This window comes from Zophobas morio, unplaced genomic scaffold (genome assembly GCF_036711695.1).
Source record: "Zophobas morio isolate AGI-343-1 ecotype UQ-CSIRO unplaced genomic scaffold, CSIRO_AGI_Zmor_V1 ptg000021l, whole genome shotgun sequence".
Classification (NCBI taxonomy): domain Eukaryota; kingdom Metazoa; phylum Arthropoda; class Insecta; order Coleoptera; family Tenebrionidae; genus Zophobas; species Zophobas morio.
Genome location: NW_026972126.1, coordinates 9,768,453 through 9,794,270, shown reverse-complemented (window position 1 = coordinate 9,794,270; position 25,818 = coordinate 9,768,453). Strand labels below are relative to the sequence as shown.

Sequence of the window (25,818 nt, the reverse complement as noted above, 5' to 3'; positions counted from 1 at the left end):
ATAAATTAATAGTAAATACTTCTTTATCAATCCTGCGATATCTTTATAATAATAAAACTGCAGTTTCCATACTGCTTAATTTACGAATCTCTGGCGTAAATATTATCTCATAAATCACCGGAGAGAAACACGGATCTAGCCAAGGCCACAGGACACATGTTTGTAAATAATCTGAGGGACAGTATCCTTGTCAGGGTTTTGGACGGCGACACAATAGTGCCCCATCATAAAAACCGTTTTGCTTTTGCAGGGCTATACAAAAGTGCAGCCGGCTTTTATGGTGCTTTCGGATTTTGGCACCGAAACCCATCTTTCTGAAATCTGACTACCTGAGGTAAATCCTCCCTTTCTCCTATTCGCACAGACATATGTCTGCGTTTCGATATTTTTACGATAATCACATTAAGTTACGGTGGTTTCATGCAAATAAAATAAAATTTATAGCAATAATTTCATAAAATGTGAAGCTATCCATCGTCGTACGTTTGTGGTTTAATTATAAAGAAATGTTAATAGTTTTTAAGAAATGAATTCCATTTCCATGGCTGACTAGACAACTTTTTTTTTTCGATTACATGGTACCGTAAAACTGTGTAACAATAGTCACATAAACTTCTTGCAGGGACCGTTACAATTCTTTTTCTATTACAGCGTCTCCTAGTTTGTCTGCTTTAAATTTTTTTTTAACATATATTCTACTTTATAAACCAAATACCAAAAAGAAGAAAAAATTCAACGAGACAGTAGAAAAAGGGAAATCCCAAAATGTTACGTTCTCTAAATTTTTTCCAAAGAAAACAAACAAAAATTAATAGACGTAATTTACCACGAAAAATAATTTTGCGCGAAAGATGACGGACAGGTGAAAGAAATTTAATTGTAAATACAACCAGGTAACGACACGCCTCTGACCTGCTTCTATAACCATAGCTTACGCTCTGAAAGTAACAATTATCAGTTCAAGCATGTTTTCATCTAGCTGGTTTGTTTTCATAAACCGACGTATAATTAAAGCATGATGATTTTGATGCAACTTTGGTTTACTAAACTACTTAACTTTTTGCTACATTTGTAAAGTGACATAAAAATTTCCAATTTTCGACGTTTCAAAATCAGGCAACGGTATTACAGTCGTTTCAATCATTAAATATTATTAAGAAACAAATTCTGATTTGAATTTACAAAAACATTTTATTGTGTATCCTGTTAAAGATAAAGTCTTTTTTATGTATCATGTAATATTAAACAACACATGAATTGTTTAATTTACTGTCTATTAACGTCATATTCATTTGAAATGCAATTTACTCGATTACATGGTTATATCTACGATAAAATAAACTATTACTGGAAGTTTCTGCATTTTAATTTTTCATTATCTCTCAGTCGAAAAGTAAGTAAAAACACAAAATTGTCTATTTTCCGGATACTATTTTGTTAAAGTAGTTAGTGTATATTATTAATAGTTTCTTTAATTATGCGACAAACAATGAATGAAAAAAAATGTTTTTAAAATGGAAAAACACAAAATAAAGGTGCGATCAATAGAAATCGTGCTCTAGTCGGTGCCACACAAACAAATTGCCTTTCTCACAACGGGGGTGAAACCGGCAGTTGATCCCCCAGCACCAATTACGCGACGATTTTTGTCGGTTTTATTATAATATACAGTATAATAACGCAACTATAAAAAGAAACGACCGCTTATTGCTTTATTCAATCTTTATAACTTTACGTATTTCGGGATATAAAGACCCTTTTCAACTGTTGGAAATATTAATTTTAACGTGAAAACTTGTTTCCATTTTTATAGATTGCAGTGTTTCATTTTTGTTGCAATGCGTTCCTAAATGGATTTTTAATAGGTGCCACTTTTGACCTCCTACATGCCCTCCTTAATGACAGGACAGCTTAGTAGACAGTTATATCACCCAGTACTTAATGTGTGATCACCGACTGTGAATTTAAATTCTACAAAGTCCGACTAAAATTACAGCATGACTTGTATTTTAATGCTTTAAATGATATAGCTAGAGCAAAGTTGCAGAAAAACGAATGGATGTAATGGCCGGCAGACGGCTGGAAGGATTTCTGTCGAGATGGGCTGCAACGGATGCTTTGGGCAATTTAAAATTTTAACCTGTAAACAATTGTTTTTGACCTCTACGTATGTTACTTAAGTTGGTTTTCTACCAACAACTAAATACTAAGTAATTTCAAACAATAAGCGATTTAATATCTATTTGCTTTCGCTTCTTATTTAGTTACCGTAACTTTAGTGTCTACTCGTATATTAATTTGTTTCACGTCAAAAAAGCAAGTCTTTTTCAAGATTGCAGGTTTTGTTTAAATCACAGAAAAGGATTTTATATTATAAAACATATGGACAATAATGGACATATCTAACAAGCTGACTTTTTACAGTCAAACATACATTACAATCTGGTCTCTGCACAACTACGCACATTGTAATAGTTATTTACAGTAGTGTTTCAAATGTTTATGTTAATACATGGGAAGAATGTCACGTAGACATTTGTTTTATTTGAATGAGTTTATCGCCTCAAAAAAGATGACCAAAATTATTAATGTCTCAACTGAACAAAATATTCGGAATGTTATTATTATAATTCTCACCTTATCAATGAAGACGAGCGTATTCTCACATTTTCGAGAAAATTGGGTGGATCGTTCTTAATTTGATCAATAATAAATTGTCTGATTCATTAATTTTTTTGAGTCACCCTGTATAAGCAAATCTAAAAAATATGATAAATTACAATTATGGACTGATTATATTTTGCACATTTTAGATAGGATTTATTCGACAAAAATTTGAGATGACGTCATCAATTTTTTGGTGTTGATAAACAGGTATACATTTTGATTCAAAAGTTACCATGCTTGCAATAACTTCAAAACGTCAAGATTTCAAAGTATTCAATAAATTAACTGGGTCATTAATTTTTTTCAGACACCCCCTATAAGCAAATTTAAAAAATATTAGTGCAGTGATAAATCACATGTATATACTCATCATACTTTGCACATTTAATATAGAATTTATTCAGCAAAATTTTGGGGTGACGTCAACAATTTTTTAGGGGGATGAGCAAATACATTTTGAACAAAAATGTATCATGCTTATCATAACTTTAAAACATCTGCAAGATTTCAAAGCATTCGGTTTTGCAGATTCAAAATTAAATTGCAAAAATGTTTTATAATTTTGATTTTTTTTCCAAAAGTCTGCACGTTTTGGGTAAAAACTCAATACGGAATCATAAACTACATGTGTAGGACTATGTTATTTTATACAATTTAAAACGCAAGGAAGTTTAGACAAATTTTGGTTAGCGTTTTACCACCTACATGATATTCAAATATAAACACAAAATTTGACAACAATCGGCCCAGTACTTTCGGAGATTATGTCTAATAAAAATCGGGAAGGCAGACAGACAGACAGACAGACAGAAAAGAGAGACCTATTTCTTCGTACTCTAGGGGTCATGAAAGGTCGAGAAACCGTAAAAGTAGAGAGTGGGCCGACGGACTCGATTACAATACTTCCCAAGCGTAAGCAAAGTCAAACGACAAAAATTTCGAGATCTACCATAATATGGGTGTTCCGATTCCGTCTATCTGTTGTGTGACTGTCTGTCGTCTGTGTCAATATTAGACAGATAATCTCCGAAACTAGTGGCTCATTGTTGTCAAATTTTACATGTACAGTACATACTTTAAAAATATAATACAGACGATAAAGCGCTAACCAAAATTGGTCTAACCAACCTCACAAACAATGTGATGGCGTCATCTCAAAATTCTGCATAGTAATTGTTATTTAAATTTCTTAAAATAACATACTTTTATACTTGTGGTTTATGAATCCGTCTTTATTGTTTACCCTATATGCGAACGAATGCCGTACTTTGTAAATGCTGAACGCCGTTCATTATAAGCGACCAAAGCCCTATTTATAATAACTGTGCTATACAAAGTTTGCAAATTCTGACGGCCGTACTTTTAATTCAGAATTGCTTATACACGACGACTCAAAAAAAAAAAAATTCACGAAAACGCAATTTATTTTATTGATTAAATTAACAACGGTTTACCCCCATTTTCCCGAAAATTGGAGAATACTATTATTGAAACACACGCATAGCATGCTTCTTTTTAATACACTTTAAGGGGTCATCATAAAAAAATAAAATCAACAACTAGATTCTGTCCAACATTTTACAGCATTTTTTAACATACTGTATGTTTAATTTAATTTAGTTCTATGACATAAAAATATATTCCTAAAGCAGAAACAACGTTGCCTTATGAAGCACATTTTTTAACAAACGTTTTCTAAGAAATTTTTAGCATGACGTCATTAATTTTCTGGAGAGGGTGACTACATAAAGTTTTATGTTCGTTTGTTAAATTCTAAGGCAAAATCTAAAATTTGCGTCAATTTTTTTGTGATGACCAGTACATGTATAATTAAAAATATGGATACAAATTAAATAATATCATAAAACCACAAATAAAATTACAGTATACAATTTAAGAAAGATTTTCTCACTGAAATTTTAGAGTGACACCATCTAGTTTGTCGAAGGAATGAAAGACGAATTTTGATTATTGAATTCACGATAACATTAGAGTCTACAAAATTTCAAAGCAATCGGTTTTGTAGTTTCTAAGGTAAATTTTATAGTTTTGTTACGCAATTTTAATTTTTTCATCACAATTTATTTTGTACGTTTTAAATGAATTTTACTTTATATAATTTTAGCAAATTTTTAAAAAGATGTTCACACAGATGATTCTGAGAATACGTCTAAAATTTCGTAGTTTCGCAAATTGTCTGCCTAATAAAGCCGATACAAAACGGAAGACCTACTTTTTCATATTGTACACCTAACCTAAGTATATGGTCGTGAAATAAAAAAGAAATTAAAACTTTTCTTCTTAGAAATTATTTATTCTTTGACGAGTATTACACACAGAAACAACTTTTGAAAGTATGTACTAGTAAGGAAAATTTCAATAAAAGTTTCAAAACTGACTACTGCATGGCCTAACAACAGACATTCAGTTCTACCTCTGTTAACATTAATGCTACTTAACTGATTTGGGCAGAACTTAAATAAAATTCATAAAAAAAAAACAATACTCACTAAACATTAATAACAATGCAATAAAATTTATCAGGCAAGAAGTTTCAAAAGGACAAGTTTGTTGATTTGTGATCATGGTATAAAACGCATTACAATGATATTTTTTATTTACGAAAAAATAAAATTTGTTGTCTGCTTCTGTTTCTACACTCTACAGTCTATAATAATGATTATTATTAAAATCAACGAAATATAAATCAATTTAATAACTCCTTTCTGTCATAATCACACTAGTTTAATTCGACTATACATACATTATTTCCATAAATTATTAAAGCGATAAAAATGCAATTCCTGCACTATTACTATTATATGCTAATTTTAGCACACTGATGACTCACAGATGAACATTTTCACGAAAGTTGTGCAACATGTACTTATCGAATGTCCCTATCAAAAATTCCAAATTGTGAATAGCCAATGATCGCACGAAAAACTTGTTTAATCCCCGATTTTCCATTATCGAAGACAACAAATACTGACGGTTTATCAATAAAATAATAATTCACAAATGGATTTACGACACCTTAAAGTATGTAATTACACTTGGGAAGTACATATTTGCATAATTTTATTACATTTATCTGCAAATATGTTTAAGTTTAATGGTTTTTCCTTTCTCCAAGTACATAATATTTACAGATTACCGTTACAATACATAGCACAGCTGCATTTCCATTTATAACATTAAATAATAATTATTATATTCAAGCGGCGTTGTCAGTTTACATCAGACTTAAAATAAGAAAACAATTAGAACAGCCAACGAAAAAAGACGGTTCAAGGATTAAGTTAGAAAAACGAATAAACCATATTCAGTTGGCAACAAAATAACACACCTTCTGCATCAAAACACACGTGCCAAAAACCCCGTGTCGTGTTATTCACAACAATGACGCTGTTTTCGGATTTGATTTCCCCGAATTCCACATTAAATTAGGTTTTTCGTCACGTCATCATATACCTTAGATTACATTGTAGTTTATTCATCATAACAAACAATAGTCGAGCACAATCATAGATTAAAAACAATTTGCGGATAATAGTAAACAACAACAGACAGAATGACTCCGCCGACAAACCTGTTTGCACGTTTTTTAATTCATAAAATTAACCAAATGTCAAACAACTACACATGACTCAGTAAACAAGTACTGATAATATTTTACTTTTACAAAAACAATCCAACTGCGAATAAATTCCTGAAATCTTGTCACTGCCGGTGCAAAAAATTTCGCCCAAAACTGTGAAAACGCAACGAAGTTCACACCGCAATTATCAGACTGTAAAAAATAACGACATGCAAATAACCATAACCGCGCCAAGTTAAGTAATACTAGAAATGTACAAGCAATAAAACTCAACTGCAGCTAAACGTGTCGCTCCCAATTAAATAAATAAATACAAATTACGCGCTGATTAATACGTGCACGTGTAGTGTGTTGGCGTAGTTCTAACAAGTTTTAACACGAGACAACAATTGCGAAATACAGACGATCGGTATCAAAATGGATGAAAACTTCAAGGTTACTTTTTACGGATAATTCGCGATCAAAAAGGGAAATCTTGTTGATATTGAACAGCATCGGTACGAGTATAGTTTCTAATTAATTTAAATGGGGATAAAATTACGATATTCATGGAAATTCGAACCTTGATTAAATTATATGCTTGACACAACTGCAGATGAATTATAATGAACGCCCGTATTTCCGGTTCCGAGTGATGAAATGCGCCTCGAGCATCAATCGACTGTTTCAAGAGATAAGTAGGGTAAGGGTACAGTCGGTGACACAATTACAAGTTAATATAAAACACGGCAACAATGTTATTATTACTCGAACACTTTTTTACAATTGATAATTTATTTTTTGTAAAAAAATTACAGAGTCAATGAACTAATGTAAAATATCTTAAAATAACTACTCACTTCAAAAATAGACTTAAACAAATACCTAAAGGTTAATTTATAGTGATAGGACCATGATATGCGTGTAAACAAACACGTATTAAAACATTCAACAATTGGGTTTGCTTTTTTAGTTAAACGTTATATTAAATATTTCATTATGATTATGAATATGGTGTTACCCAAGGGTATTATTTGGCCCTAACAGCACTAATGAAAGTACTCAAAATTGTGCAACTTTTACTTATTCCATTATATGTTCAGCATTTAACGACTTCGCCAATAGGCAAATGAGAAAGAGTGCATCTGAAACACGTGTAAACATTGCGTCAGATACCTCCAGAACAATTTTCACCCTTTAACAAGATAAAGATAGTTGTATAAAAATAGCAAAGATGACTCAATTCAACACGTCAGAAAAAAGAAGACCGACTACAACAAAGTACAGTCCTAAAATTACCCAAATATTGACGAATCTTTTTAGGTGGTAAATTTGATGACAGGGCGCATAATTAATAGCTTCAGGGTTTGTGTCCAAACTAAGTTCAGTCAACCCTGTTTGTATATAATACAACCGAATCCGCGGTTTCTTTGTAGTCTAAACTGATTAATCATTGTCATGTCAACAGCCTAGCAGAAAAAATTAAACGCTTTACCTTCTTCTGGAGACTCTGGACCAAGGCCTCGATACACTGTAAGTCGACTGGTGGCTGCTAACACTCGCAAAAGAACGTCCACTGAGGCTGCTGTTCAGATTCTACAAAGCGAATTATTTGGTTAGAAAAATGTTTAAATTATGACGCAGTAAACAAAAACACAATACAGGTTATTTGACTCACCTGACATAAATCCTCTCCTCTTTGTATGTAAACACCATCAACGCTACTTTGACTTAAATTTGATGGCTTCGGACTTGTATTTCCCATGTAAATACGGTTGGAACGTTTCGATTATGGGCTTCTCTCTTTCCCAAAACTACAAACATTTCCACTCTACGTTGACCTCAAAATTAAGGTAATAAACCTTTGTCAAATTTTTGACATACAAAGACCAAAAGTTATCGGCAATGAAATTTCCTGTTTGGGAAACTTATCGATAGGTACGGAGACATCTACTGGAATAAGCAATAACACGTCCATCGCGTTTTATTTCGTAAAGTGCGAACTTAACAAATTATGGGATTTTAAAAATCACAACTTAATAAAACTCATTTATTAAACCACAAACACAATAAAATTATTATTGCTTTAGTGCAAAGTGTGGTTTATTGTTAATTGGAATTTAAATTTCCCGCTCTACTCGCTCCTGACATTTCAACAAGTTTGACGTTTCGATGACAAGTGCATTATAGGTTATGATTAATATTTGTGGTACTTTTTAGGGAAATAAAACACCAATAAAGTAAGATCATTCGAGTGCACAGTTTAATATTCATGAAACTGAGTCAATTCCTGTTGTAAAAACATAGCATGGTAATTTGTTTGTGTTAGTAAACAAATCAATGGAACTGGGTGAGGAACAAGAAAATTGTGTTGAAAATGTTGAAGGTATTTGGGTTTCACGCTAAAATTAGATCTAATCGGTTATTTTTAGAGCAAATCAAAAAACTGGAAGCGGAAAAGAAAAGAATCCAGGATGAATTCAACGTCCAACGAGCCAAAATGAAAGAACTCTTCCTTCAGAAAGAAGGTAAACTGAACAAAACGTTACTATGCAAAATGTATTGGGCAGCCGGAACTGTACTTTCGGAGTTTTAGATCGAGAATATTTTTTTAAAATCGCGATCTGAGCCACAAATTATAGGTAGAAGGGGTAAACCTCAGTTTTTACCAAATTTTGAAATTTGTGGTCCATATTCATAATTTATTTTTATAATTTGCTATCAGATTGGACTTTCATTAGATACATTATTGTATGTCTTGGTTCTTAGTCCACGCTCCTTTTTTATTTTAAGTCAGTATTGAAATATTGGAGGATGAAAAATTTTGCTTTCCCCAGACAGTTTTCACTGATTTTACTCATGAAAATGTTTATGTTGTGATATGTATCTGATGAGTGATAAACAATCAGTAGTTTCTTTTACTTCATAAAAGATTTGCAAAAAATTGTGACGTGGCAGATAATTTTTTAAATTCAAGTTCAACAGTGTTGGTTTTATAAAAATGTGTAGTGTTTCATCCAATTCCTTTCCTTGTCAACAATATATTGATAACGGCTAAGATTAATATTAATATTTTTACTGTGTGAGGTTAAAAAAATATGTAATGGTTTTTTTGACATTTCACAACTTCTAGGTACGAAAACGCTGATCTGATTGTTTATTTTCTGTGGACAATTAAGATTAAGATTATTCCACTGCCAACTCTATTCATTCTTCCCAAAAACTCGATGACGTCGTCTCAAAAATTATTAAATGACTAGCCGTTGAAAAAATTTAAAACAATTACCTCAGAAACTGGTCATTAATTTCTGTCTAAATTTGTAGAAACATAGCATATAATTATTATTACATTGTCCTTGCCATATTTGTCAGGTATGTTTTAGACGTGTAGGAAGTTTTGTGTAAATAAATTTACAGATTTTTTTTTTTAATTATACGTTCTATTGTGCTACACTTTTTAAAACTTTCACCATTTTCGCCATGACTCAGTTTAGACTGTCATAACATAAATTTTATATTCGATTTTTACGTGATGTTATATCAAAACGTCTTCTTCACTTCCATAATGCCCATAAGCAACAAAAAAATTGGTCGAAGGTTATTTCAACAGAACTTCCCTCGCCCCTGAAGTGCAGCCAAATAAATCCCGCTTCTCTGAAAAATTATATATTTTTTTTTGTAATTTTTGTTTTCTGATAACCTCTATAAAGTAAAAACCAGGGGCGTAAATAACGTTCCCGCAGCTTATTTGACTTGAATTTTCTCTTTAATTTTTCATTTTTTTGTTCCTTAATTTTTTCGAGTTTTGAAGTTTAAATTTAATTTTTCAATTCAATTTCTAGATTTTGCAATTTTTCAAATTGAGTTTCTCGAGTTTTCAATTTTTTATTTTCTTTATTTTTACAATTTGTCACTGCTCCGATTTTATAATTTTTTGTTTTTTAAATTTCTTTTTTTTTCAATTTTTCGATCTCAATTGTGATGAGATTTTCATTCCTAATCAGACCGAAGGGCGGAGTTTAATTTTAACATCAATATTTCTCTAAAAAATTATACCCTTTTAAAAACATATTTCATAGGGGAGTTTCTTGTAGAGAAGTTCAGTTTACAATGAATAAAATATTCATCACAATTGAGAAGGGGTGGGTGGGCGGGTCTTATATTTGGTCCATTTTTTCTTAGTATATGAAGTCTTTTTCCAACAAGAAACTGAAAACATGTTTAACTATCCTGTGGTTCAAAGATTAAGCCCCACCCACCCGCCTCGATCTCAATTGTGATGAATTTTTCATTCGTTGTTAGAGCAAAGGGCGGGGCATAATTTCAGAATACATACTTCTCTATTGATTTGAATGAGTTTGTCTTCTCAAAACAGAGGACTAAAATTATTGATTAAACCACAATGGAACAAAATGTTATAAACATTATAATTCTTATTTTACAAGTATAGGAGTATATTTTTGTATAACATTCAACTCATTTTAAAATACGGTTTATTGAGATGACGTCATCAAATTGTTGGTGGGGATGATTAGCTAAATTTTGGCTAGTATTTAACCATCTACATGATATTTTTAACATACATACAAAATTTGACAACACATTTTTTTTCGGAGATTACGTGTCTAACAAAAATGGATACAGACAGACAGACAGACAGACGGAAACGGGAGACCACTTTTTTCGTACTGAAAGGGTCATGAAATGTCGAGAAAACATAAAAGTGGCAATTCGTCCCTATGATGATAATGTAGGTATTACTTCATAAATAATACTAAAAAAATGTTCTACAGCAGTATTTAGACTTATGATTTGAAATTTCTTCAAAACATGTATGTCCATTTTCGTTTATTTCTCTTTTTTTTCTGAAAGAATTATTAGCTAGACAAAATGGATATTGTGCACTACATATTAAACGATATTTGATGAAATCGTAGAATAAAAAATAAATAAAATAACGACTTGATGAAATGGATTTCTCAATCTTCAGCCAATCCTTGAGATTTGTGTAAATTAAGATTTATGGTTCGTTGAAGGCGCTAAAAACCTTACTTCACACATTGCGAATTTGCATTAGAAGTCAAAGAATGTATGACAACTATTTCGCAATTTTAACAATAATTTGTGATGCATTTGAATTTTTTTGCATTATTATTATTTTTGTATACATAGTGATTCAAAAATGGGCACTAACTCTACAATGAGATAAGAAGCATATGATTAAAAAAAACCTCTAGTAGGCCATGAAATTTATTTATAAAATATGATGTTGGCAAGAAATAACAGTAATGCCAACATCATTATTTTAGTAAATTTCATAGCCCACTAGAGGACTTTTTTCAATCGCATGAAATAACAAATTTAACAATAATGTAGGATAAATATACAGAGTGATGTTTTATATTACATAAGTGTTTGTTTATCAGGTTGGCTGCACCTGTACAATAGAATATTAATTCGGCATATTTTTAATTAGTTAAGTCCACCTCAACGAAGCATAAAATAAACAAACAAATTGAGTGAACGACTATTTATAATCACAATGTTTTTTCTGATATGATCGTAAACAATTTTCTAAATATGGGCTCGGCAGTACAAATTTAACAGCATTATCTTTTGTAGTAGGCAGTTTATCAAATAATCCAGAACAGGAAGCACTCTTTAATAAATATGGGTAAACAGTATCAGTACTGTTGTAAATTCAGAGGAGATAACAGGCTCAAAATGAATTAATGAAATAATACAATTTTTAAATTTCCGCTATCATTTGTTTGTTGTGCACTAGCATAAAAAATTACTTTATAGAATTTTAAAATAACTGTATTACAATACTTCTTAGTTTCCGGTAAAGAAATATAAAACATTTTTAGCTGCTTCGTACGTTTCCAGCAGATATTTTCCACATTTTCGCGTTTCGAGCATTATACTTAAATTGATTATATTTCATCTAGATGAATTGATGAGAAGAAATCACGAAAACGCTCGACTCAATTCCGAGATAGTTGAATTAAAGCGAGAGTTAGACGACTTGAAAAGTCAATTAGTAATTGCTGGAATGACGTTAGAGAACAGTTTCGAGCAAGAAAAACGAAAAGCAAACGAAGAAATCGCATCTTTACAGCAGCTAGTTCATGGTGAGCTTTTTCAAACCGTAGTAGCAACAGCTAATCTGTAAAATGTTAAAGAAACCGTTGAAGAATCGAGTTCCACGAGAAGTTTGTACGATAGAGAGCTTAAAAATTTGCAACAGTATATCCAGCAGCTACAAAATGAGATTTTGGTTTTGAAACAACAAAAACAACAGTCACCCCACCACGCAGCTCAGGTAATTATTCGTGCCTAATTTACATTATTATCAGTAACGTAGCCATGTTTGGACAGGTAGCGTTTATATTTGCCACAGGAGATTGTAATTTATGTTTTTTAGGAATCGAGCAGTTTAGCTCCTAGTGTTGTTCTCAATGCCTTGACAAAAGGAATTGCGAAAAAGTTAGGCGCTGAGGCTTTCACGAGTCAGGATAGTGGAGATGACAGCATTCGAAAGGTAGACAACAGTGATCACGTATGTGTTGCGTTGCTTTAGCATTTTTATTTTCGTTGTTTAGTTTCGTAGTACAGGAAAAACTGGAGTAATTTAGATTTTTAGTGCAGCTTTCGCCTCATTGACTAAAACCGCCTAAAATCAGACTGGCAAACGTCGCATTTTAATTTTTTGCAAATAAATATTTCCTTTGAAATTGCGGATAAGTAAAAGTTGCGTCTGAATGGTTTCGCTTTTGTCATGTAAATTTTGTAAAATAACACTGGTGGATTATGAATTCGATTTGATTTTCACTGTTATACACGAAGCTACGGAAGTGTACCTAGTTGAATTATGGTACGAGCACTCGTTTTGCATCAGAAATAATAATAATAATAATATTCAGAATATTTTGCTTCATTGTAGCTTAATTAATTAGTCCTCTCCTTTGTTTTGAGGAGACAAAATCAATAGAATTTAATTTTCTTAAATGGCTATTTTCCTTCCGCCATTTATTCTGTACGTTCTTAATAGTCGAATTCTTTCGGTATATAAATATAATATTTGCGGCTGCAGGTTGTTTTTATTTCGTTTGTTCTGGATACAAAACAGTTAACCATTATGTTTTAAATCGAAATTAGAAAAAATGTGTTGTTTATTAACCTTGTATGTAGAAAAAGATTCCACCCATTAAACACCCACTATATTCTAAGTTGATTTCCTTGTGAAAATATGATTTAATCAAAATATCTTACAATACCCCCACACTATTTCTATAGGATTATATTGACAATGGTATATGGGGGAAGTTTAGATTCGTATACACTATTTCTTATAACATAGTGTCAGTTACGTACGTTTACAGTGACACGGTTAAAGGTTTAATTTGTAGCCCAAAATTATGTTTGAGTGAACTATATGTCCAAGTCAGCATTGTTCAGAAATCTAACGGTGACATCGGTACTAAACCTGGAGGTTGGTGGTTTCTCTAGACAAATTGACATAACGCATTGTCCATCACGATAACATATTCAATTGAAAAAGTCATCAAGTTGGGCTTAATTTTTCTAAAACTGTGTGGAATGGCACAACTTTTTGGTAAAGTATGGATTAATAATATGCGTTAGTCGCTATGCCTGACTTCCTAAGATTTTTTTTCTTAATTGAGTACGGATTTTTCACTACTTTTAAATTAATACACCATAGACAGGTAGTTTTCGAACATTTTCTTATCACCTACGTCATCACTTGGAACTTTCTCAGTTTCTTCGTTGGTGCTCTAATAATGGAAAAATTTGCTTTGAAATTTAATGTACAGGGTGTTTCAGCTAAAACTCCGTGGCCTAATATCTTGAAGAGCGGATAGAGATATTGACATTCTGTAAACGCCACTGTTTTTGACTTTAAACGGGAAATTTACAGTACATTGTGGATATGACGCATATGTGGCGTGACCAACCTACATATTTTTTGACGTGTTTTGATAGACCATTAAATTGCGATTACAATGATGTATAGTTAGTTATTCATTTCATTAGTTGATAAAAAAATTGCAATTTATAAACATAAAAAAATTAAAGTTGTGTGAAATGAAGCAATTGCTCTGTATTTTATAATCAATAAGATCTCTTTCAAAAGTAGTTATTTTAACATATATTCGAACTGTCATAAAAAAATTTATATTTGTAAATTTAATTTTTTTTTAACTGAAAATGAAGTAAGTATGTATACGATTGTATCAAAATCCGTTAAAAAAATATACGTTGCAATTTAAAAAATATAAGTTTGCGTTGCGACGCCCACACCATATATTCAAGCTAAAAAAATGGCTTTTAAAGAATTTCAATATCTTTATCCGTTCTCAAGATATTAATCCGCGGAGTTTTAGGTGAGACACCCTATACATATCATAGATATGTATTATGAGATTCAGTCTAAAGATATCTTTTTATTTTGACATTCGAAATCATTTTGGAGATTAAAAAATTGTTCTAAAATAATTTTACTCACAACTTCCCTCGCCCCTCAAGTACAACCGAACAAATACAGCAAAATATCTTCATGATTTCACAGCATTCGGTTTTTCCAATTTCAAAGTTAAATTATAAAATATTATTATACAATGTTGATTTTTTTTTTCCAAAAATCTGGATACTAAGGGTAAAAGGGTAACACGGATTCATAAATTACACATACAGGAGTATGTTATTTTATAAAATTTAAAGAATATTTGTTCGGTAGAATTCTAAAATGACGTCATAATTTTTTGGGAAGACCTTAATCGAACAAATTTTGATTAACGATTTATAATCTTTCTTATAACCTTAAAACGTACGGAATATTTCAGATTCTAAATTACACGTACATGGAGTATGTAATTTTATAAAATTTAAGGATCATTTATTCTGCAAAATTATAAAATGGCGCCATCATTGTTAGGAGGCCATAAACGAAAAAAAAATTATGAACGATTTACTATGCTTACAATAATCTTAAAGAGCATGCAAGTTTTCAAAGTTAAGTTGTAAAATGTTGTTACACAATTTTGATTTTTTTCTCAAAAATCTGGATGTCTGGGGTGAAAACTCGACACAGATTCATGAATCACACTTACAGGAATATGCAGTCCTATAAAATTAAATACATATAATACCAAAAAAGGGGCAAATTAGTAGTAAGTAAAATGGTACTTTTCATCCCACATTTTGTTTTCTATTGAATGTAAGTAAGGTGCTTTATCTTTTTTTTTTTAAGAAAACAAGCCAATTTTGACGCTGAAAAAGTTTTTTTTTCATTTTTTTTGTAAAAATCTCAAAAGTCAGCAGTTTATAGAAACTGAGTAAATGGACAAATCTTCAAAAATACATGGCCGTCTTTGGTCTTTTTTTCCTCAATACATTCATTTAAGGAGTCACTGCCTTTGCCGCATGAAGTGTTCAATACATTTTCAGAGTATAATTAACGGATCTATATTATGAAATCGTAATCGTAATCACAGTATTTTTTAACAGTTCTTTTTAGAAATTTTTCATCACGTATTTTTAACAGTCACTATCTTAATTGCTTATAGAAATTTCGAAACACGGTTTTCATCACCGTTTTCAGCTTACAAAACTCTATAAGTTATAAAGAAAACGTTGTCATTTTTTTAATCGAAAATGAGAGTAAAAGAAGCTTGTATCAAAGGACTCATTTCCAACAAAAAAGCCGACAATATAGTGGTGAAAACCGCGTTCCGAAATTTCTTTAATTAATTCAGATATTGATCCATATAGATGGATGCGCTAGAATCATGGTCAAAATCTATAGAAATCCACTTTCTAAAAAATAATCTTAAAAATTGCGTGAAATATAAAAAATTAAAAAAAACTTCACGTCAAATATTGGCTTTTTTATTTTATAAAAAAGCAATTAAAGCTTCAACGTCAAAATTGACGTGTTTGCTTAAAAAAATGACACAGTAGCTTAAAATAAATGAAAAAAAAAATATGTGGTGAAACGTACGATTTTACTTTCTACTCATTTCAATTTAGAAATTTCTTTTTGAAATATTTGGTCAATATAAATTAAGGAAAAATTCGGAAAATTCTAAAATGATGTTATTATTGTTTTAGAGGATCATTAATAATTTACCACGGTTACGATAACCTTGAAACGTTTGCAAAATTTCAAAGCATTCGGTTTTGCAGTTTCAAAGTTAAATCTGGTTAAATTGCAAGATGTTGCAACTTTGATTTTTTCTCCAAAAATCTGAATATCTAGTATAAAAACTTAACACGGGTTCATAAACCACATGTTAAGAGGTATCTTATTTTTTAAAATTTAAATAATAAATTTTGGGGATGACGTCAACAAATTGTTGGTAGGGATGATTAGCCAAATTTTGCTTAGCATTTTACCATCTACACGATATACGGCCGTAATCAACATATAAAATTTGACAGTTCAGTAGTTTCGAAGATTATCTGTCTAATAAAAATGCAGACAGACAGGAGAGAGACAGAGAGGCAGACAGGCAGGCAGACGGAAACGGGAAACCTAGTGTTTCGTACTGAATTTACACTGTAAAAAGATCTCCTCTAATATTTACATAATTAATTAGTTTTTTTTGCGTCTATTATATTTTTAGGAATATTTATTGCATTTGTAATTGTAACAACCTGGATATGCGAAAAATGTAAATAATTCTAAAAAAAAAAGAATTAAACTGTTTAAGACCGCTAATTATGGACGATACAATTTATTCAATTTTAGTTTTGTCACTTTACCGTCAATTGTTAAGTTTTAGTTCAAAAACGCTTTTGGTTGAACAAAAAATATTTTTACTCCGGTCATATCTACTTCAGAAATGGACAAATTTTCAAAAATACATGGCTCTCTTTGGTCGTTTGATCTATTATTATGAAATTTTTAATATGACCTCTCTCCAAACGTTGTCGACTTTTTTTTTATCGAAAATGAGAGTAGAAGAAGCTTGTATCCAAGAACTAATTTCCAACAAAAAAGTCGATAATATTTCGCCTGTTACTTATAGAATTTTATTGGCTGAAGCAGTGGTGAAAACCGCGTTCCGAAATTCCCATAAATAATTCAGATATTGATTTTTAAAATTACGCTATGCAAAGATCACACCAAAATTAAAAAAGATTATTATAAACTGTTAAAAAAAATTCGATTGGGTTATATCGAGAAAGTTGTGGACGGGTTATATCTAAAATTTCAAAATAAGTCTGTGTAGTAGTGGAAATGGGGATATTACTTTCTGAAAATGTATTCAACACCTTGTAAGAGCCCAAAGTAGATACATTTTACCTTTTATTAAGCGTTCATCAACTTAAGTGCAGCTTAAAAATTTTAACACTAACCAAAACATTGCTGTGTGCCAGAAGAGCATTGTAAGTAAAATTTTACTTCTACATATTAATGTTGGCTGATTTTAATTATAACGGGTGTCTCTTTTATTTGTTACAACCCCTGTAACTCTTTTATTCTTAAAAATAAACATGTAGTTCTTTGAGCAAATTTGCATTATTTGAAAAGATCTATGTGATGGAAACAATTTTTCAACTGTTTTTCAAGCAACTAGATTTTGAATTAAATGGACAATTTTTGAGATATTTTACTAAATAACTTTTTTATTATTGATTTTAAATATTGGTTGTTTTTTGTGGTTAACCTCACATAGATCCTTTAAAATGGTACAAATTTGTCACATAACTATAGGTTTATCTTTAAGAATAAAAAAGTTGCAGGGGTAAAATAAAAAAAAATAAAAGAAACACCCTATATGTATTTCAATTAATTAAAAGCGCAATTAACATTAATCACAGAGTGCAGGAGGAAATATTTTTTTAATGACGCTAAAATTTACTCGATATTATTATTAAAAAAAAAAAGTGGTAATTCGTTCAATGGACTCGATTACAATACTTCCTTCGCTTACGCTCGGGAAGTAAAAAGTCACGTTGACCTCAGAAACAATCAGCATAAGAATTTAAATACTTTTGTCCTCTACCCCGAATATTTCTCATTTTCTTATTAAAATCATAGTATTTAATAAAATGTATGTATAGGATCCAGTGAATTACCCGGTTTCAAAGAAATTCGTTGTATTCTTACTGACATAACGTGGAAAATTTCTTATACATTGTACTTCCCAAGCGTAAACTAAGGAAGTATAGTAATCGAGTCCATCGGCCGAATTGCCACTTTTATATTTTCTCGACGTGTACGAAAAAAAATGGTCTCCCGTTTCCGTCTGTCTGTCTGTCTAGCGTCTGTATCCATTTTTATTAGACCAGTAACCTCTGGACCAAGGTTAGTTAATAGAGAACAGGTTACCACATAAACGAGTATGTGGGCAAAATCGCTTACGGGGGAGGAGAGGTGTCAGCCCCATGTGACGTCAAAATGAGGTTCGTATTACTTGGGAATTTTTAGTAACTTGTAATTTTGAGTTGGTGTGACCGATCAGCTGATGCCTGTAATCTGTACGATCTGTACCGCTAATTCTGACGTTTGGTGTTAGTACTGCGACTCGTGTAACCCTATTTTGCCTCGTGTTTTATATACGAAGAAATCACAAGGGCTTTTTTAAAACAGAGAACTTTAATTAGAATTAAATATTTAAATAATAAATCTGAACATAAACAAAAGTATAAAAAATTAGATAAAACTGATGTCGTATGTAAATAAAAATTATTATAAAATTTTATGTATTTTTACTTACCAGTAGTGTTAATGTTTAGTTGTAATATTTTCACAAGTTTAATATTACAGTGAATTAAAGTGGTGTTTACCTAACAAAAAAAAAATATTTGTGTTTAAGCTAAAATGAAATGTTTTGATATATTACTAGAAAGGAAAAAGTAAACCAGTATATAAATGCAGATTTTCAGATTTTTTTGCATAAAAAAAAATCAGTTAATAGTGTCGCATTTGCTATTTTCAAGTTCTACTGACAGCAAAACATTTTTCTTGAGGTTTATTAAATTGTTCTTTACACAGGATCACGGTTGTAGAATAGATAGGTTTGTACACTAATGGCTTGGGATGGCGACGCTTTTTTTCGATCCCTATATCCATGGAAAGGACACAGACAGCTAGCGCCTCTACCTTGTCGAGCGGAAATCGTTCTAGTTATTTTAGGGATTTTGGTTTACATTGCTTTATGAACAATACAAAATTTGTAAATGACATTTGATCGGAGTCGATAAATACGATTTCTTTTATTAATTACATCGGTTATAGACAGATGCCTATAGAGTTCTGTGTCCCTAAAACGTCAAAAACCAGGCGACGCGATCGGCAATTGGCGTCGCTGACCAGGGATATGCAAATGTATGCTAGTGTATCAACCTATCTATTCTACAACCGTGCACAGGATCACGGTTGTAGAATAGATAGGTTTGTACACTAATGGCTTGGGGTGGCGACGCTTCTTTTCGATCCCTATATCCATGGAAAGGACACATACAGCTAGCGCCTCTACCTTGTTGAGCGGAAATCGTTCTAGTTATTTTGGGGATTTTCGTTTATATTGCTTTATGAACAATACAAAATTTGTAAATGACATTTTTCGGAGTCGATAAGTAGGATTTCTTTTATTAATTACATCGGTTATAGACAGATGCCTATAGAGTTCTGTGTCCCTAAAACGTCAAAAAACAGGCGACGCGATCGGCAATTGGCGTCGCTGACCAGGGATATGCAAATGTATGCTAGTGTATCAACCTATCTATTCTACAACCGTGCACAGGATTGAAATTTGCGAAGTAGAAGCGGTCACTTGATTAAAAGTTTCCGTTTTTAGTGCGTTACTCGAGTATTTAAAACGGGCAATTTTCGCGCCATTTGAGAGCCCCTTGTGACGTATCAAAATGGCATCCCAATGTGGCAACCTTATCTATTAAATGACTTTGCCTCTGGACTAAAATTTCGCTTATCATCCCCGCCACCAATGGAATGACGTCATCTCCAAAATTTGTAATAAACTTGTGCACTTGTGGTGTGCGAATCCGTGTCTAGACATCCAGTGGGGTGCGATTTTGTTTCTCGATCGAAGTGATAAATTATCACTTGCGATAAATGTCATTGCGTTGCTTTTAAATGCAAAAGTTTGCATTTATTCTTTGCATATAAGCTTATTAAATGCTCAAAAGTTTACAAGTACCTTAATTTTAAGAACTTATAACTCAGAATTACGATTTTGAACTTTTATTTTGACATAAATTTCGAGGTTATGTCTCCAAAATTTATCACTTTACACAGAGCTATCGAGAAAATATCACTCCATGAAGACTTGATTTCGTGACAGAATCGAGAAATGTGACAGAAATGTAGCATCTCAACCAATCAGCAAACGAGATTTTATCGCTTTCGAGTTCTTTTCGATCGAGAAACAAAATCGCACCTCTCAGAACTTTTGGAAAAAATCAAAACTGAATAACAATATTTTGCAACATAACTTTGAAATTGCAAAACTGATTACTCTGAAATTTTGTAAATATTTTAAGGTTATCGTAATCATGGTAAATCCTTCAGCAAAATTTATTCGTTTGTCCCCTCCCAAAAAATTGATGACGTCATCTCAAAATTTTGTCGAATAAATCCTAACCAAAAAGTGCAAAATATGATGAGCCTATACTTGTGATTTATCATTGCACTAAAAGTTTCTAAATTTCTGATACTCACTCCGTCTACCCGAAAATTTTGGAATAAAATACTTTTATCATTAGTATTACACTGCACCTATCCAAAGTGATATAAGTGTCTTTGCAAAAAATGTTGATGACGTGATCACAAAATTTTGTTAAAGAAAAACTCATTTGGATCGTACGCCCAGCGTACATATCTTTATTTTCACTTATAAGGGTTTTCATAAAAAAATTAAATGGCAAAATTAAATTTTATAATTTTTCGAAAAATCTGGGTTTGTTTTATTGTATTTCAGGAGTAAGGGAAGTTCTATCGAAAGAACCTTCGATCAATTTTTTTACCTATTGTAATCGAGTCCATCGGGCGACTGGCTACTTTCATGTTTTGTCGACGTTTTATAACTCCTAGCGTACGAAAAAGTGTACTTCCGTTTCCATCTGTCTATCGTTGTGATGGCGTCATAATTTTTTAGGGAATAAAGACATTATTCTTGTACGCACAGTACAACATTAATTAACAGTTTTGTACTCTTTTAGTAAAGAAAGAAAAATAAAAAACCTCAGTTGTGACCCATTTATTTGCAAAAAACTAAAATTCGCTCCTTCCTTTGCCTTTTCACGCCAAGTATTTGGTCCGCTAGTTGCAATTTTACACCAAATTTTCCTGGACTATTTCAATAAACCCCCACTAATTTATTGTACTGTGAACAGACTCAAGAAGACCCCGAAGTGCTACGGTCACTAATCGGCCCCCTCGAGGACCAAATCCAAGCTCTTAAAGAAAAATTAAGAGCAACCGATGAGCAACTCCAGAAATGTCGGGAATGCGGTCACCGGGAGCAAGACCGCCACGACCATAACGTATCAACCAACACCTCCTTCGACTCCCCAAAACATGCGACTTCATGTGATATGTGCAGCAACTATGAAGACCAACTCGTTGCCGAGCAGAAGAAAACCACCGATCTTGAAGCCAAAGTACAAATGGCGGACAAAGCCGCCGAAAGACACAAAGAAGACTTACTGAAAGAAATCGGTTTTAGAAAAGAAATGGAAGAAAAGTGGAACGAGAAGAAAGAAGAGCACAAACAACAAGTCGCCGAATTGACGAGGAGCACGGAGTGCGCCGAGCAAGACTTGAAGGAGTTGAGGCAGATGTTTCAGCAGACGTGTAGTGAAATGAACGAGATGCTGAAACGACTAACGAAAGGGAGGGAGAAAATTCAGGAGGAGCTGACTGCGTTGCAAAAAGAAAACGATAATTTGGTTGGGAAGTACACCATCCATTCCCAGGAGTTGCAAAGCGAGGCCATCAATCTGCCTAACACTGTGGAGGAATTACACGAACTGGTTTTAAAGCACCACCAGGACTTGATCATCGCGAAAATTGGTAAAGAAGCGGCGGAGGAAAAAGTGAATACGTTGCAGTCGGATATTTTGTTGCTGAGAGACCAAATCACGAACGATCAACATGAAAAAGAATTGATTGAAAATAATTTGGCTCAAGAGATTGATTTATTGAAGTGAGTGTCAGTGTCAGGGTGTTACTTGTTTTATTTGTAGTTTGTTACAGGAAACAAAAGCACCAATTAGAAAAAGAAAAGAAACTTTATTTAGCAAATCAAGAGAAACTAGAGAATTCGGAAAAAGCCAATTTGGTCAAAATTGAAGAATTACAAAAACAAATACATGATGTGCTTACAATCAAAGTAAGTAAAACTGTGTCCAAGATATTGTATTTAAACTAAGAAAAACTAAATACACGTAAGAGGGTGATTTTATGAAAAAATACAACTTCCAACTTATTATTTAAAATAAAAATTGAAAAATATGTTTACAGAAACATTTGGAGGAGCAGAACAGCGAACTGCGGACTCGCGTGTCGTCTCTTCAACAAGAACTTGACACAAGTGAAACCGTCCAGAAAGATTTTGTAAGACTGTCGCAGAGTCTACAGGTACTACTTGCAAATGTCGCTTTGCACACCTCACACTTTAATTTCAGGTCCAACTGGAAAAAATTCGGGAGTCAGATACCCAGGTTAGATGGCAACACGAAGAAGACGTAAAAAACTGTCCAAGTTGCCATTCAGAATTCGCCGGGTCTAAACGCAAGGAACACTGCAAGCACTGCGGCCAGATTTTCTGCCAGAGCTGTTTGACTCGAACTGTGGAAAGTGGGGCTAGTATGCTTCCATCAAGAGTTTGTGATGTATGTCATACCTTACTAGTCAAATCCTCTGCACCTTACTTTAGTGAAGCTCCACCCATGACTTGATGAGGGGGCACTTTCAGAAATATTCAAATGTTAACTAATTTTATTACTGTATTCCAAACGTATAGTCTATGAACTTCGAAAATATTTTAAAAAATGAAAAATTATGATTTATGAAAATAATTTAATGAAATAGTTGAAATTATGAAACAAAAAATAAATACGTCTTCGTGCACTTGCCTCAGTTTCTTCTCTTCTTCCTAAAAAAAATGAAGAGTAAAAATTACATCACTTGTGATTTATGCAACTCACTCTCTCAGTGTTTCCTCTTTTAAGTTTGTGGGTCGTGCACGACGTGCAAGTCTTGGATGTCTTCGTGGAGATACTTCAGGGATGGACTTTTTTCTTTTAGCTTTAGTTTTCTTTGCAGGGGTATTCAATTGTCTTTTTCTGTTCTTTGTAAGAGAATTTTCTTTTTGTGGAGTTAATGATTTTCTTTCTTTTTCTAAAGTCGCCTTTTTCCCTTTTTGTAGGTATATTGATTTTTCTTTTTTTAGGGATATTGAATTTTCCTTATAGGAACTGCTAACACTTCTGCTTGGAGAATCATTCACTTTACTGTCTCTGTTACTCCCTAAACTAATTTTTTCCTTCTTTGGTGATAGTAAGGTGTTGCTTGAACTAGGCTTACTACCGCTACTAGTACAACTTCTTGTTATTTTTTTCCTAGGATTGACAAACTGGTACAAATTATTCTCGCAATTTCCGAATCTGCAATAAATGAAACAGTGATTATGTTGTGCACAAAAATAAGTAGTACTTTGGTGTGTAGATCAAATCCAACCTGAAAAAGAACAGTTAGTGTAAGTGTATTTAAAGTGTACGTACATATACTTTCTCATTGTATCTATTTTTAAGGGTGTTGAAGCAAAAGCTGGATCATTTAAAAGGTCTCCCTGAAACTTATTCATTATTCCAGGACTAGGAAATTTTAATTAACATACATCAACATTAATTGAAGAATTATTTGAAAGTGGCGTATTCTTTTTTTTACCTAGATGGCTTTCCAACAATTCAGCTGGAAGTCTTTCCATCTTAACAAGCAGCTCTTGAGCCTTACTACTTTCTTCCATAATGGTTGAAAGTCTACAAATTAATAGTTAATATTGAAAAAAAAAAAAGGTCAAATATATTCAAACTCTTCTGGTATAGAACGAATTCCGGTATTTGAAACCTCCACGTCATGGTCCTCATTGTCAGCTTCTGGAAATTGTAGTTAATTTAAAAATTACATTAGAGTTATGCACAATACCAATTTGCTCAAATTCCTTCATATTCAAGGGTTCTATATGCAGCTTACGCACTTTGATGGTTCTCACATGACTACTTGAACTAGTAGATGACGTAACTATCCCAGAAGGCCCTGCCTTGGGACTACCAGTCCCGAAATTCTCAATATCTGCATGTTCCACGTCCAAATTACGCGAAGCGGCACTTTTCATCAACTGTACTGAAAATTCATCTTTGGGGTTGTTATATCTCAGAGGGATACCTGTCCTTTGTGATACTGGGCTGTTAATCACTAAAATTTAAATTTGAATAATGAGAATATGTATGGCATCATATCATGGAAACAGATAGAAATGTAGAAACTCTGTTAACGCCACTGCTTTTAGCTTGACGAGGGAAACTTAACTGTCAAAAACAATAAAAAATTTATGTTGCAATTAGAATGTACTAAATTAAGCTTGCCCCTTCAAGCTATAAGCGGATTCCTATCAAGAACGCCTGAATTGTGCATATACATACTTGAAACTCGGCTCAACTGTAGCGCACATTTAGCATTGTCAAACAGCTGGTTGCACACTTTAGCATTTTTCTCGAGTAAGTCTGTCAAATTAAGCAACTTTTTTCTCATACACTACAAAAACAAACATTTACACAAAATTTCAACAAATGCACCAACAACACACTTTGTATTTCTGCTTATATGATGAATTATCGGTCTGAATGTAACTAATGATCTTCTTTAGCTCTACATTCTTGTTTTTTAACTCGGCCAACGCTTCTTGGAGTTCGTCAGTGTTTTGCAACACCACTAGAAAAAATGTGAAGAGAAATAAACTCTAAAATTTATACGCACCTCTGTCGTCACCATTGTCACCCATATTTGTTGCAGTCCAATTAAAAAGTCGGCATTTTTTTCAAATCAGCGGTTTTATTGATAACAACAAAACAGTAACCTTCGGGAAAAATCAGCAACATGTCTTCGCAAACGCAAACACTCCCCAAATGTCAAAGTGTCGTTGTCCTGATTGACCAAAAATCCCTGTTGAAATAACCGTTGTGATTGAGGCGCGGAATTTGAACTAAATGAGTGAACGGATGAATTCAGCCGTTAAAAGTCGTTCATTACGTTAAATTAATAACTATGTAGACAGCCATAAACAGATCGTTGTTTACTATTTAGCTAATTATATTTTTAAATTGAATTAAAAATGTTCCGTAAGCATTACCGAAAATACTTATGACAGGTAATGACATCCTTCTCAAAATATGCACTTTGGCCTCTAATAAAAATAATTTAATTAGTGTGAACAGCAAAATTAACTAAACAGACGAACAATCAGTGTAATGGCGAAAGTGTTCTTAACATTTTGAAACTTTTTTTGTGACTGCGT

General features: G+C 32.4%; 3 protein-coding genes across 5 annotated transcripts in view; 1 reads left to right on the top strand and 2 right to left on the bottom strand.

Moving 5' to 3' along the window:
- Positions 1-8,144, bottom strand: part of S6kl (S6 Kinase Like) — a 98,305-nt gene extending 90,161 nt beyond the window's left edge. Inside the window, exons 1-2 of the mRNA XM_064061510.1 lie at positions 7,926-8,144; positions 7,743-7,843 (exon numbers count right to left, since the gene is read on the bottom strand). Of these exons, the coding sequence (XP_063917580.1) occupies positions 7,743-7,843; positions 7,926-8,012 (188 nt within the window). The 5' untranslated portion in view covers positions 8,013-8,144. The remainder of the gene's footprint in view (positions 1-7,742; positions 7,844-7,925) is intronic.
- Positions 8,145-8,418: 274 nt separating this feature from the next.
- On the top strand, positions 8,419-23,372 carry LOC135132396 (rab GTPase-binding effector protein 1). 2 transcript variants are annotated; one of them, XM_064060472.1, is made up of 9 exons: positions 8,419-8,633; positions 8,680-8,775; positions 12,199-12,381; positions 12,433-12,572; positions 12,675-12,791; positions 21,635-22,446; positions 22,497-22,632; positions 22,764-22,880; positions 22,928-23,372. In XM_064060472.1, exons 1-9 carry the CDS (start codon positions 8,588-8,590, stop codon positions 23,198-23,200), a joined length of 1,920 nt encoding a protein of 639 aa, XP_063916542.1. In that variant the 5' UTR covers positions 8,419-8,587; the 3' UTR covers positions 23,201-23,372. The 2 variants fall into 2 exon arrangements, with proteins under 2 accessions (XP_063916542.1, XP_063916541.1); XM_064060471.1 differs by having other exon boundaries at positions 12,675-12,809.
- Positions 23,308-25,452, bottom strand: LOC135132397 (uncharacterized). 2 transcript variants are annotated; one of them, XM_064060473.1, is made up of 10 exons: positions 25,281-25,451; positions 25,111-25,235; positions 24,947-25,058; positions 24,450-24,719; positions 24,337-24,400; positions 24,142-24,283; positions 24,032-24,093; positions 23,958-23,981; positions 23,450-23,908; positions 23,308-23,397 (listed from the first exon to the last, which is right to left on the bottom strand). In XM_064060473.1, the coding sequence occupies exons 1-10, from the start codon at positions 25,303-25,305 to the stop codon at positions 23,379-23,381; spliced, it is 1,302 nt and encodes a 433-aa protein (XP_063916543.1). In that variant the 5' UTR covers positions 25,306-25,451; the 3' UTR covers positions 23,308-23,378. The 2 variants fall into 2 exon arrangements, with proteins under 2 accessions (XP_063916543.1, XP_063916544.1); XM_064060474.1 differs by lacking the exon at positions 23,958-23,981 and having other exon boundaries at positions 24,026-24,093; positions 25,281-25,452.
- Positions 25,453-25,818: the final 366 nt, after the last annotated feature.